This window comes from Vitis riparia, chromosome 12 (genome assembly GCF_004353265.1).
Source record: "Vitis riparia cultivar Riparia Gloire de Montpellier isolate 1030 chromosome 12, EGFV_Vit.rip_1.0, whole genome shotgun sequence".
NCBI lineage: Eukaryota > Viridiplantae > Streptophyta > Magnoliopsida > Vitales > Vitaceae > Vitis > Vitis riparia.
The window spans coordinates 5,411,636-5,427,449 of NC_048442.1; the positions used below are offsets into that span (position 1 = coordinate 5,411,636).

The window sequence follows — 15,814 nt, forward strand, 5'->3', positions numbered from 1 at the left end:
TTGGACTCATACAGGGTATTCCTTCGACACCCCCTATAGATTCTGACCTTCACTCCATAGATCGACATGGTCGACCTCAGTTTGATTGGAGGTTGTATCATGAGCACTACGTGGCATTATGGGAGGCTAGGGGGGACCACATTGTCACTACGGCGCCTATAGGGCTTCATATGGACTACCATGCTCCGTACATGACATGGTATCATCGTATTACACGTCGTTTTATTACACCTATGAGTGATTTTGGACCTATGCGGTACCAGGCTACTGCTTTATCTGCCCACTTATTGGTTCGTATCACTTTAATATTATGTACATATTCTGTATAATATTTATTCCAACAAATAATTATATATCATTTTATGTGACAGATTGAGACTATGACATCTATCATATCTCGAGGAGGTCATGCATTGGAGGACTCTGATACTGATGCTTGCCGCACTGGTATTGTTGATATTATTCGTATGGCCACTGATGTTATGTGCATTATTCGGGAAGATTATCGTCTCCCACATGTAGAGCATGGAGGAGATAGGTCACCAGCTCAGTTGACAGTTGCTCGACCACCACTTGTTCGAGGTCGGTCGACATCTCGAGGGAGAGGTAGATATAGTAGTTGTCAGCCCATCACATCGTCAGTATCAGCATCATTACAGCCCCCTACCTTTTTATCCTCACGATTAGTACAGTCACCCATTTCTTCAGACGTACCATCAGTGAAGCACCCTACTTCTTCAGACCCACTATCAGCCCAACCCCTTACCTCTTCAGACCCACCATCAGTACAACCTCCTACCTCTTTAGACCTACCTCCATCACAACCTGCTACCTCTTCAGACCCACCATTAGTGCAGATTGACACATCTACTCAGCTAGATTTACCGCCAGTCATTCCGAGGGGTAGGCGGGGCTTACGTCGACCTAGATTGCTACCTCTACCACCACCTCTATTTCCAGCTCTAGCCCCATCATAGACAGATGTTCTTCATGTGTCACATGCAGTACCTGCTACAGTTAGAGAGGGGCGTCCAAAAAGGAAGAGAGTACCAGTTACACATAGGTTCTCTCCTTGTGGAGGCATGTGAGATTATATATGTTTTTTATTTTCCACTATATTAATGTTTAGTGGATATTTTTTGTGACTTTAATTAAACTATTAAAAATTACATTTTGTAGTAGACTTTTTGTAATTAATTTCATTAACTAATTTTGTAAAAAAAATCTATATATGACAACTACTGCTTAAGAGTATGTTATTATTTTGTTAAAGATAAATTTGTCATAATACAAATAAATTAATATCTTAAAAATTAACAAATTAAATATCTTAAATTAATAAATTATACAATTTTATATATTATTTATATGTTATATAAATTTATTATTTTAAGATTATTAATTTATTAATAAATCAAATATTCATTTATAATATCTTCTATTTATCAATTTATGTTTGTTGAAATAATACTAGATTTTTAAGCTTAAATATAAATAATTTTTTATTTAAGTATATTTTTAAAATTTCAATCATAAATTGTCATTTAATAGTTTTTAATTAAATTTGAAAGTAAAAAAAATCTTATAATTGAAATCTCAGTTATTAACTACTATACTATTATTTCGATAAAAATAAATTTATCATAATACAAATAAATTAATATCTTAAAAATTAACAAATTAAATATCTTAAATTAATAAATTATACAATTTTATATATTATTTATATGTTATATAAATTTATTATTTTAAGATTATTAATTTATTAATAAATCAAATATTCATTTATAATATCTTCTATTTATCAATTTATGTTTGTTGAAATAATACTAGATTTTTAAGTTTAAATATAAATAATTTTTTATTTAAGTATATTTTTAAAATTTCAATCATAAATTGTAATTTAATAGTTTTTAATTAAATTTGAAAGTAAAAAAATGTTATAATTGAAATCTCAGTTATTAACTACTATACTATTATTTCGATAAAGATAAATTTATCATAATATAAATAAATTAATATCTTAAAAATTAACAAATTAAATATCTTAAATTAATAAATTATACAATTTTATATATTATTTATGTTATATAAATTTATTATTTTAAGATTATTAATTTATTAATAAATAAAACATTCATTTATAATATCTTCTATTTATCAATTTATGTTTGTTGAAGTAATACTAGAATTTTAAATTTAAATATAAATAATTTATTATTTAAGTATATTTTTAAATTTCATTCATAAATTGTAATTTAATAATTTTTTAATTAAATTTTAAATTTAAATAAAAATGAACTAAAGCCGCAGTTGCCAACCGCGGCTTTAGTTAAAAAATGAAGCCGCGTTTGGCAAATGCGGCTTTAGTACAAAAATGAAGCCGCGTTTGCCAACTGCGGCTTTAGTGCAAAAATGAAGCCGCATTTCCCAACTGCGGCTTTAGTATAAAAATGAAGCCGCGTTTCCCAACTGCAGCTTTAGTGCAAAAATGAAGCCGCGTTTCCCAACTGCGGCTTTAGTGCAAAAATGAAGCCGCGTTTCCCAACTGCAGCTTTCACTATAATGACGAAAAAAAATATTTTTTAATGATGTGGCGCCTACGTGGCATCAAAGAGGCCATTTTGAACAATAGTTTCAAAATGTGCCCGTTTTCAACATTAAGTTTCAAAAATGGGTCATTTTGACCCAAAACTCATACTTATGTGCACCAATGTATTCACCTTACAATTAAATCCTAGGCTTGAATGGTTTTTTCATATGCTTGAATTTGCATTCCTTTTGGTCCTTTGATAATTATCTTGAATTTTAAAAGAGTTTTTTTTATAGAACTCATATTTGAAACTCAAAAATAGATCCAATTACTATAAAAAAAATAATAAATCTAAACCAATACATAATGAGTTAAATTTTACTATTTCTCCTATGCACATAATTATTTTATTTGAATTTTCTTACTAAGTAAATAAAATCTAAATTAAGTGAAAATGAATGCTTTAAATTATTTAATGAATATTGTAATTGTTAAAAATAATTTAAAATTAAAAAAACTGATTAAATTAACTATTTACTAAACCAGCCAGTCAAAATTACTATATTTGTAATTGAATATTAAATATGTATATATAATGACAAATTTATCTTATTTATATATTACAAAAAAAAGTATACTTTATTTATTTTTAAATTATTTACTATTATTATTTTTAACAAAAAAATTCAATTATACTTTCATGGAGATTTTACCATATATGTTTTTATAATATAAACTAAAATGGTATCTATTTTTATAAAATATATAATTTATAATTTTAGTAGAATATAATATTTATCTTTTACTTAAATTATTTATTTTTAAATTTACTAGTAATTATAAAATATTTTTATTTTTAATAAAACTTCAATTAAATTCAAGTAATATTATCTAAATGAGTTTTTTTTTTTTTAACCTTTTTAAGTTTTTAATCTCTTTTCTTTATATGAAAGTTTCCAATAAGCTAAGCCCAAAAATGGTGTTGGGCCCAAGCCCGGCCCAATATTATATTGGGCCGAAGCTCAGACCAATTCAGAAAGAGTCTCTTCTCTTACTCTACAAGTAGTTGTAAAACCACCAAAAGACCTCGTCAGAGTCTACAGCCGCTTAAATACAACTACAAGTGAAAGCACAGCAAAACCCTGCAATTTAGCCACCTCCGCAGTAGGGTTTTTTTCTCTCTCCTCTCTGCTCCTCGGTTGATCTAGAGAGAGAACCATAAACCCTATAATCTAGATAAAGAAGCAATAAGCCCTACAAAGACAAACTTCTGCCAATGGCTCAATCCCTTGAACTCCTATTGATTCAATTCTTGATGCCTGACAACGACGCTCGCCGGCAAGCTGAGGAGCAGATTAAGCGTCTGGCGAAGGATCCGCAGGTGATTCCAGCTCTGATTCACCATCTTCGCACTGCTAAAACCCCCAATGTTCGCCAACTCTCCGCTGTGCTCCTCCGCAAGAAGATCACTGGCCACTGGGCCAAGCTTTCCCCTCAGCTTCGGCATCTAGTGAAGCAGTCTCTTATTGAAAGCATTACCATGGAGCACAGGTGATTTCGATGTTCCGAAAGCTGCCCACCTATCTTCACTACCTAATATTTCTTGAGTTTTTGTCAATTGACACGATTTTTTTTTTTAATTTTTAATTTTTTTATTTTATTTTGATAGGTTGTTTCGAATGGACATATGCGAGTATAGAGTTTTCTCAATTGAATTGTGAATAATTTATGGACGCTTTTTTTCATTTGATTCTATCATTCATGGGTGTTCTTCAGTTCACATGAATTTTGATGGGCTGCTGGGATTCAGTGGATTTCGGAAAATCATCCCTTCTTTTCTTTCTCTTGTTTCTTTACTTTTTTTTTTTTTTGGAATACACAGTTCATATTTAACAGAATTAGTGTGTTCTCGGTATAATGATTTTAATGTTTCTCAGTCAAATTGTGAATAAGTAATGAGTCTATTTGTCATATGCCATCCTATGATTCATGGGTTAATATAGGTTTTTGTGAATGGGATTCATTGGATTTTGTGAATACTATTCTGGGTCTTTTTGGCCATTCATTGGAACTTACAATGTTGGTTATAACAATATTCCAAGCAAAATGCTATGTTTTCTTGGGCATATGTAATGTTTTCTCAATTAAATTGTGAATAATTGAAGGACCATTGAGCGTAATTTTGCTGAATTCTGTGATCTTGTGCCAAATTTCTCTTTTATCAATCAATATAGTGAGGGGTTCCTTTGGGAGACTGAGACTTATTGAATATGATGGTTTTTTTGCAGTCCGCCAGTGAGGCGAGCAAGTGCAAATGTGGTAAGTATTGTTGCAAAGTATGCTGTTCCTGCAGGGGAGTGGCCAGATTTGTTACCTTTTCTGTTCCAGTGCAGTCAGAGTGCACAAGAAGACCATAGAGAAGTAAGTTCATCTTGCTGAAAAGATTTCTTCTTGTATTCTATGTGTTTTTTTATTCATTATCCTTATTTTCCATAGTTTTATGTTTGCTAAACGAAACACGATTCAAGAAGCATCTTCTTAGTTGTAGTCCCTGATATAAGCATCTCCATCTCCTTCTCGTGGGAACATATGGTTTATAATCTTATGGTGATGTTTGCTGCATACATAAGATCATGGTAAAAAAGTGCTTTTTCTTTGTGTTTGGTAGTAAAGATTAAGTTTTATAAAAAATTAAAAAAGATTGAAATTGTTGAAGAATGGACAGATTTTGTGGGTGGTTTTTTGCCTATAAAAAAAATATTGAATATAGTCAACGCTTATCCTGTTTGTAAAATTTATGGCTTCTTTAAGGGACAAACTTGCTGGCATAAAACATCAGTGCGTCTCCTTTATATTTAATTAGGAAACAATCTACAACTCCCTGAAAAATCATCTGTAGACTGGTGGTTCTCTTTAATCTAATCTTCTCAGGATATTTTGACTCTTCTGCTGCTTCCCATTTCAAGTTCAACATCTTTAGGAGTTCTCAATGTTAGTTGATGCTTCACCTTTTCCTTTTCTTTGGTTTTTTTTTTTTTTTTGGGTCTGAATGATTCACATATGTACTTATTCATGTGGTCAATTATTTATACTGCTAAATGAACTAACAGACATGATTGTTTTTCTTTTGGTGATAAAAGGTGGCATTGATTCTTTTCAGCTCATTAACGGAAACTATTGGGATCGCATTCCGACCTCATTTCGCAGATTTACAGGCTCTTCTCCTCAAGTGTTTACAGGATGAGACCAGCAATCGTGTTAGAGTTGCTGCTCTCAAGTAATTCTTGAGCCTCAATTCGTTTAGCATTTCTTGTGATTTTATGTTGTTGTGAAAGATGATCTTGTGCTCTTACAAAATTTCACTCATGTTGAATTCTTATCTTGTTACCAGGGCTGTTGGGTCTTTTCTAGAGTTCACTCAAGATGGGGCTGAAGTGGTGAGTTTGTATTTTGTTTCATATGGTAGTGCTTACCTCACATCCACGTTGCTGATATTAGTAAAGCATTTATGTTAGGAGCAACATTGTGCATTCTGCCTCAGAAAAGCACGTTTTTTGATCATTTGGCCTACAATGCAGGCACTTTTGGTTTTCATAAACTTTTTCACTTCATCTATTGAGAATTTGGTAACCATGCTACTTATTAAAGGTATGATCACTTTCATTGGGAGAGACTGCCTTGGAACCTTGTTGTGATTGCCAAAGATCTATTTTTCTCTTTTCATCTCACCTAGGTGTGATTTCTAAGAGACCTTGGGTACTAGGAACCTTGTTGTGATTGCCAAAGATCTATCCTTTCTTTTCTTTCTTTTTCTTTTGTCTTTTTTGATCTTTCACCTCATTATACAACAAAAGAAAATTTCTATAGGATTGGAATTTTTACAGTTCTACACCAAGTTTGTTGGACTACAATTGGCTTCAACTTGTTCTCACCTATCAACCTCCTTTAGATAGTTCCCAGATGGCACCACTTTGGGCTAAGTTCCCATAACCTTGGGTCTCACTACCTCTATTCTCTCTCCCCATCTCAAATTACTCTTTCCCCTCTTTCTTGGTGCTATTGCAAGCTTAACTGTCTTGTATGGCCCCTATCTCACCTAAGAACCCTACCCTGACACTTTGTCAACTCAATTGGGGAGGCAATTCACACAGTTCTGATACCACTTGCAGTATTTGTTAAATGGCTTAACTGTAAGGAGAACCGAAAGACTCAAATTCCAGCTTTGCCAAGGTTTTGGTGGCTTTTGGTTCAAACCTGAGACCAAATCCTTATAGCCTTCATGTTCTTTCAGTAAAGCCATTTATGAAAGTTATAATCTCATCCGCACCAAATTGCTGAAGTGGGTTCCTTGCCTCCAGGTGATCCATTGTCAGAGGAAGATGGATTATTAGTCCCTCAAGTTGCTCCAGCTAAAGCTGTGGAGACTTATAAATAGGCCAATCTACCATACCTGATTGAACTAGCAAGTTAACCTTATCCCTTGATAACATCTTTCCTACCAGTCTCCATTTCTAGGAACAAGGAGGTAGCTTGCAAGAATTCTCAGTCTTTCAACCATCATTTATATTCATCTGACTTAACATAATTCCATGGTGATATGCCATCGGGAAAAAATGGTTAAGTCTTTTTCCTAATTTAATTCTTTGTCACTGACTAAAAATTGATTGCCATAGCACTCAGCTAAGAAGATTAGCACGTGGAGAGAATTTCATTACACCTGTGCAGTGATTTCAAGCCTATAATAGAAGAAATCATTATGGCAATGTGTGCCACTGGTTTGCTTGTCTATACCCACAGTTAGGAACATAAATCTCATTTCCCAACTTGATGAGGCTCCTGTAGCAAGTGCTTTTCAAGGTATAGACATGGAGATAGCAAAGAAAAGGCACATGTTCCTGCCAGTTTTTGAATTAGATTCTTTGAGAATCCTAAAAGGGATACTGTGGTGAGCAGAGTTTGAAGAATACGTTATCAAACTCTTCTGCACAAGAGAATCCATATTTCAAGAATACTGTATGCATACTTGATGCAAACTCCTAATTCAACAAAGATTTCTAATTCATTCTAAGCTCTGAATCCCTAATTCGGCAAAGTCGCCTAGTTCATTCTAAACTCTTGACCCAACAAGGACACTGCATGGATTCATATTGTAGTCTCCTGATTTAATAACGACACTGTAATACATAAAACAAGGAGATTATTAAAACTCACAAAAAGGTTCTTCTTTTTGTTTTTTGATAGGCAAACAAAAATATATTAAACAGAACCATGAAATTTTTTTTTTTAAAAAAAATCCTAGTTTGATGCAAAATCACTTTAATGATCTTAATTCTTAAAACAACTAAATTTTATTCTTTCTTCCATCTGTCTAACATCTTGGGAGGTTAGCCTGCTGCTTTCTTGACCAAGGGAGTGCAAAGTGCTAATTTCATATTATTATTGACAAGCTTCACATGTGTTTTCTGTTCATCTTCATGTTCCACATTGCCTGTCATCACACATCAGCTAATTTTCTGCTGCTGCATTGGCGTATAAGAAAGCTTTTAGTTTATTGATCTCTATAATACAAATTCCTTGATCTGATTGTGCATTTTGGTTTGTTGTGGCTTGATTCTCATAATATTTTTGCAGGTCAAATTTCGAGAGTTTATTCCCAGCATTTTAAATGTATCAAGACAATGTCTTGCCTCTGGTGAGGAGGATGTGGCCATAATTGCTTTTGAAATTTTTGATGAACTGATTGAATCTCCTGCACCTCTTCTTGGGGACTCTGTTAAATCCATTGTGCAGTTCTCTCTTGATGTTTGCTCTAGTCAAAATTTGGAATCCAACACACGCCATCAGGTTAGGAAGGAGATGAAATATAATTTTTGCTGTATTTCTATTGTTCTAGCCAATCCTAACTATTTGAGATATCATTTCATTGAGTTGGTGAGATGTACTTTTTCTATTTGTTCCTGAATCCTGAATATCTTGTTCCATCCTTTTGTTTTGAAATATATCAGGCTATTCAGATCATTTCATGGCTAGCAAAATACAAGTCCAATTCTCTAAAAAAGCATAAGCTGGTTATCCCGATACTGCAAGTTATGTGCCCATTACTTGCAGAATCAGCTAATGGAGATGAAGATGATGATCTTGCCCCAGATCGAGCTGCTGCAGAAGTTATTGACACCATGGCTTTGAACCTTTCAAAGCACATGTTCCCACCAGTTTTTGAATTTGCTTCTTTGAGCAGTCAGAGTGCAAATCTGAAGTACAGGGAAGCTTCTGCTACAGTTTTAGGTGTCATTTCTGAGGGCTGTTTGGACTTGATGAAAGATAAGTTGGAACCTATCCTTCATATTGTGTTAGGGGCTTTGAGGGATCCTGAGCAAATGGTAAGAGGGGCTGCATCGTTTGCATTGGGTCAGTTTGCTGAGCATTTGCAGCCAGAGATTGTATCTCACTATGAAAGTGTTCTTCCTTGCATTTTAAATGCCCTTGAGGATGCATCTGATGAAGTGAAGGTATGTGTAGTAGATGGGATCACTTCTGGTGTTGATTATTTTTCTTTAGAATTTTTGACTTAAGGCTAATTCTTTTGTACAGGAAAAGTCATATTATGCATTAGCGGCATTTTGTGAGAATATGGGTGAGGAGATCCTTCCTTTTCTTGATCCTTTGATGGGGAAACTACTTGCAGCCCTCCAAAACAGCCCCCGTAATTTACAAGAGACATGCATGGTATAAAGATATCTTTCCTTTTCTCCAAAAACCTCTACATAATTTAGTTTAAATGTCAAATTTGATTTTATTTACCATGTTAAGATTTCTCCTACCGTTATTGCAGTCTGCAATTGGTTCAGTTGCGGCTGCTGCAGAGCAAGCATTTGTTCCATATGCTGAAAGGGTTCTGGAGTTGATGAAAAATTTCATGGTGCTTACCAATGATGAGGACCTTCGTTCACGAGCAAGGGCTACTGAGCTAGTTGGAATGGTTGCAATGTCTGTTGGGAGAATTAAAATGGAACCGATCTTACCCCCTTTCATTGAAGCTGCAATTTCAGTAATTAATATTAGCACTTCTCTTTGATTTTAAGGGTCATGCTATATCTTCAAGCAATTGATTTATGTATATTCCCAGGGTTTTGCATTGGAGTTCAGTGAGCTTCGTGAGTACACACATGGATTCTTCAGCAATTTGGCAGAGATTATGGATGATAGTTTTACACAGGTATTACACAGTTCTATTTGAATTAAGTTTATGTGCTAATTTCTTTTAGCCATGTTTATGTGTAAAAAGTTATTTTGGCAAACAGTATCTTCCACATGTTGTACCTCTGGCATTTTCGTCCTGCAATCTTGATGATGGTTCTGCTGTGGACATTGATGAATCTGATGATGAAAACATCAATGGATTTGGCGGAGTATCATCTGATGACGAAGCTCATGATGAGCCAAGAGTTCGAAATATCAGTATAAGAACAGGAGTGTTGGATGAAAAGGCAGCTGCAACTCAAGCCCTTGGCTTATTTGCACTTCATACCAAGGGTTCTTATGCACCGTATCCTCTTGATCTTTCCTAATATTATTTCTTTCTTGTGTCAACATAGTGAAAATTTATGTTGTTATTTGGATTCTTTAATTTTGTTTAAGTTATTTGGAGGAGTCATTGAAGATTCTGGTAAGACACTCAGGGTATTTTCATGAAGATGTTCGGCTTCAAGCTATTATTGCTTTGAAATGTGAGTACTTCTCCATAACAGAATCTTACTGATGTTTTATTCCGATATGTTCTTGTGATCTGTTCATCCTAGGATGCATTTCAAAACATGTGAATAGTTTCTAGTTTCTACTAGATTAGTGATGTGGTAATCTCTCTTTAAGGAAAACAGACATCACTATGATCATAATTGCGAGAACCGTGTTACCAACTGCTTGCTTTGAAAATATAAATCCTATAGGTGCCCCTCCACTCTTGGTTTGCTAAACTTATGTTTAAGTTTTTTTCCCTCCCACTGATCTTTATCTATAATGAAACATAATTAAAGTTAGTTATAGTGTTGCAAACAAACAACTATGCAACCTTTTCTGCGTTCAACTGCTAACTTCAATGGAGGCCACTCTTTTGGTTTCATGCATTCTTCAGAAAGTTGGATATTCCTAGGGTGTGCCATTTGCTCAACTCCCACTTCCACAACTGTTACCACCATGTCAGCACTGCCACAACCACTGGAGCTCCCATCTCTGCCACCACCACCATTGTCATTCCCATCAGCTACTTTTCTATTGGGGCTTCTATACCTATGCCAACCTATGGAAATTGATATTTTGATCTTGGATTGGAAAATCCAAAGACTTCAAGTTCTTCTTGATTTGAAGTCAAAAGAACATGACCTTGTGACATTTTTTTGAAGTTTATATTCTGTTCTCATACTAGAGATAACATGAACTGTCATCCACCAGGAGAAAGAGAAAATGCTCTTTTTATTTTTTAGTTTAATTTTTTAAAATGTTGGGTGATGAACTTTGACTTAGAAAGTACAAAAAAGGGTAAGTGTCCCTTCCAAGGGGTACAAAAGCTGATCAGAAAAGAGAAAACTTCAACCAAAAAGCTCCAGCCTAAATATGCAAACAAGACACAAAAGAAACAAGCTGCAAACTCAAAGTTGGTAAACAGAACCCGCAAAGGAACCCAATGCAAGACACCTCAAGTAGCTAGTTGATCTACAACTTGATTAGTAAAATATGAAATCCAAATTTAAGAACATTAATGTCTCTAGCAACATTAATAATTTAGTGAGTCTATCACCGTACTTCCATGGACCTTGCTCCTCCTTTGACATCCAAAAATGACAATAGCAGAATCTCATCCACCAGGAGATTCGGAAGACCCAGAATTTTGTACAGACCAAGCTTCCCAAAAGGACTAAGATCTCTGTCTCAATGATAAGTTCCACTCTAGGTGGTTTGGAGATGGCTCTCAACATTGCCACAATGATCTCTAAGCACCCCTCTCATCCCAAGTTGCTTGGATTGTCCAAAGAGCATCCTTCAAAATCTAGTTTAAGTGAACATTGGAGGGCTTTCTATTTGCTCACATCTCTACAACTGTCCTTTTGGTATTACAATTTACAATCAATGCCCCAATATAGCATGAATATGCTCAATGGGGTCCAAAGAAGAAGTGACGGAATTCCAAAGAGAGGAAAATAAATATACCATGTTCCACAAAGGCCCTAGGGTGTGTCATTTTAATAATCAGCTTTTGATTTTTTCCCCCTTTTTGATAACTGAGGAACTTTCCATGGTCAAGCCTTTAGAACTCTCTATGGGGACCCAAACCTCGGAGTGCTGGCCGCCTCGCAACAACTAGAACCGGGTAAATTTAGGGGATCATCAATGGTAGAATTCGAACTCAGGACCATGTGCCATTTATTGGGACCACACTTCCTAGTGTTTGCCTTGACCAATTGGGCTACCCTGGTGGGTCTTAGTTTTTTGAATTTCAATTTCAGTAAATAATAATTGGAGTGGTAGATATTGATCACTCTTTATTGTTTGAATCATGAATGCTTATTTTGTCTTCTGAAGTGATGTTGAACTTACTGAAACTCATGGTTAAATGTTCCGTTAACTGCAGATATGTTGACAGCAGCAGAGGCAGTTTTCCAAGGTCATAATGTGAGTGAAATTAATATGTTGACTAATTCTGCTCCTTGTAGTCAACAACTTTGTTAGGCTGTTTCATAAATTTGTTTCAATTAAAAGTTCTGAAAGAGGCTCCATTGCCCTGACTGTTAGAAGGTTTGTATGGCTAATTGGTGCCGTTAGTTCCACACCAATCTTTTTAACCAATTTATTTCTATGTTGGGAAAGCCCCCATAGGTGGCTGGATATGCTATTGATATTATCGCAATTTTGCTTATTTTATTTATATATTTTAATGCAGGAAGGGCCAGCAAAGGCAAAAGAAATTATAGGTACAATGTTACACAAAAGTGAAAAATATTTTTCCTATTCCATGGTTGCCTTGCTTAACCTGATTTATTGGTAATGGGAATCCAATTATGCTCTTTACTTTATGCAGATACTGTGATGAATATTTATATCAAGACGATGACAGAAGATGATGATAAGGAAGTTGTTGCTCAAGCTTGTATGAGCACAGCTGAGATTATCAAGGATTTTGGATACATGGCTGTTGAGCCTTGTAAGTGATTCTAATCAGCTTCGTTTGCTTATCCATTAAAATAATCTTGTGCAAATGCGTGTTTTAGACTTTAGTTGAGAGTCTTGAGACCTGTTATTGACTTTATTTGATTTTCAGATATGCCTCAGCTTGTTGAGGCAACCTTGGTATTGCTTCGAGAGGAATCAGCTTGTCAGCAACAAGAATCAGATAGTGATATTGATGATAATGATACTGAACATGATGAAGTGCTCATGGATGCAGTTTCTGACCTACTTCCAGCATTTGCAAAGTCCATGGGTCCTCATTTTGCCCCTACTTTTGCAACACTATTTAACCCTCTAATGAAATTTGCAGTGAGTTGCAACTAGTTGCCTCTGATATTTGAAATCTCAATCCTTGTTGTCATGTCATGGTTGTAGTGTGCTTGTCACTCATTTAATTATTGGAGAGTGCAGAAATCCTCACGTCCACCGCAAGATAGGACCATGGTGGTTGCATGCCTTGCAGAGGTTGCTCAGGATATGGGTGCTCCAATTGCGGGATACGTTGATGTAATTTCTTAAGAATCCAAAATTTATATTTGTTTTTGGTTCTTTGTGGCCTCCTAAATACATGCAGCTAACTTCTGAAAAATTACCTCATGTTTCAGGCTTTGATGCCCTTGGTACTAAAAGAGCTAGCATCATCTGAGGCAACTAATAGGAGAAATGCTGCTTTTTGTGTTGGAGAGTTGTGCAAAAATGGCGGCGAGTCAACTCTAAAGTATCCTCTTGGTTACCTTTTGGTTCTAATTTTTCTTTTATAATTTTCATTTCCTCTGTTACATTTTCATATGTACTCTGTTGTTTAGCTATTGTTGGGACTGAATTTAATTTATCATTAGACATTGAACTTTCTTCTCTTTGAACCTTGCATCATTACCAGATACTATGGTGATATATTGCGCGGGCTTTATCCATTATTTGGGGAATCTGAGCCAGATGATGCCGTAAGAGATAATGCAGCTGGTGCAGTGGCAAGGATGATTATGGTTCACCCTGAGGCCATCCCATTGAATCAGGTTATTTTTCTGTTTTCGTCTTGTGACTCTTTATCATCATTAATCCTTATGATTTGTCATTTCTTTTGGGCTTTTCTATCTATTTCTTAGTTATTTTTCTCAGGTCCTTCCTGTTTTCTTGAAAGTTCTTCCTCTGAAAGAAGATCGTGAGGAGTCCATTGCTGTCTTTACCTGTGTATGTAATCTTGTTGTGGCATCTAATCCTCAGGTATTTGTTTCATACCCTAATCTTAAATAAAATTAGCTAGATCGTGTTGTTTGAAATCTAGAAGGTCATTCATTCTCTATTTTTAATTTTTGGGTTCTTGTTCTCTTCCATTTATATGTGAAACAGATCCTTGCTCTAGTTCCAGATCTGGTTAATCTTTTTGCCCAAGTTGCAGCATCCCCAGTTGAAACTTCTGAAGTTAAAGCTCAAGTAGGAAGGGCTTTCTCTCACCTGATTTCACTCTATGGTCATCAAATGCAACCTCTTCTGAGCAACCTTTCACCTGTGCATGCCAATGCTCTTGCTGCATTTGCTCCGAAAAGTTGATACCTAATTGAGCCAGTATACTGCTCTTCATCCCCACTTTTGTGTGGACATGTTTATTCATACTGAGTTAGTTTTCAAAGAGAATGGTTTGTTTCACTTACACTTCAGATGGGAACAGTTGAAAAGTGAATGGCAATTGTTCCTACGCAGGTATGTGTATGATTTATGTTGAGTTGAGCTATATTACCTGAAAGGCATGACATGGAAAGCATTTGGCTAACAAGATATGTCCACAAAACTATTTCTTGAGTTGGTCCTCAATCTCAAACTTACAGCTTCTAGAGCCTGTTTGCCTTAATATTTGTTTCACAATTTTATCCCCGAATGTCCAAGTTAGCCATGTCATAACTCTCTCCTTCCCTCCTTTGAACCCATGGGGCAAGAAAAAGTCACTATTAACAAAGCTTGGAGTTTAGAGCCTTATTTTGACAAGTTGATTCCTATCTATAATTTGAAGTGTAATAACTTCCCAAAAAAAGAAACGAAATTTGGTTGTTGTTTTTCTTTTCTAAAAAAAATTATAATAAGATCCTTCAATCCTACATTTGATGGCCAAAAGTTTGGTGAAAATGCCAGTTGTTTGTGAACTGATTTTGTCAAATGTGGCCTATTCCTCATGGAGTGTGAAATCAAAATGAGATTCAGTTTTCCATTCAGAAGCAGTTAATGTGGCATACTCGTAAACGCCAAAAGTTCTAAATCATGCCCTTTTGTTAGTCTTCGTATTTATTAGCTCTTTGGTTTAATTACTTTCATCATAAGAATCTGATCTATGCTTTCCAATTTTTGCAGGTTTTGTACACACACAATGCAGCATTGTCTCCATTTTTCCTGTGTGGAGACACTGGCCTTTCTTTCAGTTTCTATGTGTCAGAATGGTATTTATCTTTCCCATTATTGGTTTCCCCTTGTCTTCAAAATTATTATTTTTTTTAAAATTTTTTTTCAAGTTGTGTGCTATGTTCTTTAATTAATTCGTTTGTTGAGTTAGTTGCCTACAGCAGTGTTATTAGAGGATGTTGTAGGTTACAACATCCCAAGTCATCGTCAATCAAAATAACAGTGATTTCTACCTATTCTTTAATTTATGTAAAAGGGTTTGTGTATATCATTGGCGTTTATCATTGCAAAATATTTCTGACAGTACATTGTGAATGAAGATTATTGGTTTATCGGCTTAGAGGCAAGTTGTTTTTGTATTATTCATCATTTGACAGCATGTTTTTATTGCATTGGAAGTCATACTTGGCAGCCACCACTAAAAACTGAAACATTCCCATGATTTCCTAGAGTAGCGATTTTTAGTTTTCCCCCTAGTTTCAAAATGGAATCTATTCCAAACATATATGCCTTCCTTACTTTGACATGGTATAAGTATCTATATTTGATATTTTTAGGTATTTTTTCAGACCTAGGTCATTACACTTATCATGGGGTCGGGTACTTACCCGACAAGGAATTTCACTACCTTAGGACCGTTTCCCCTAAACCTGTGCTCGAGAGATGGCT

At 35.0% G+C, this 15,814-nt stretch overlaps 1 protein-coding gene across 1 annotated transcript; it reads left to right on the forward strand.

Annotated features, from left to right (window-relative positions):
- The first annotated feature begins 3,645 nt into the window (after positions 1 to 3,645).
- Positions 3,646 to 15,487, forward strand: LOC117927120 (importin-4-like). The gene is made up of 21 exons (XM_034846529.1): positions 3,646 to 4,084; positions 4,822 to 4,954; positions 5,674 to 5,810; positions 5,925 to 5,970; positions 8,165 to 8,377; positions 8,539 to 9,042; positions 9,125 to 9,259; positions 9,366 to 9,581; positions 9,660 to 9,749; positions 9,835 to 10,079; positions 10,172 to 10,260; positions 12,159 to 12,199; positions 12,468 to 12,498; positions 12,606 to 12,728; positions 12,846 to 13,063; positions 13,166 to 13,261; positions 13,360 to 13,472; positions 13,635 to 13,770; positions 13,874 to 13,978; positions 14,105 to 14,455; positions 15,098 to 15,487. Exons 1-20 carry the CDS (start codon positions 3,810 to 3,812, stop codon positions 14,303 to 14,305), a joined length of 3,147 nt encoding a protein of 1,048 aa, XP_034702420.1. The 5' UTR covers positions 3,646 to 3,809; the 3' UTR covers positions 14,306 to 14,455; positions 15,098 to 15,487.
- Positions 15,488 to 15,814: the final 327 nt, after the last annotated feature.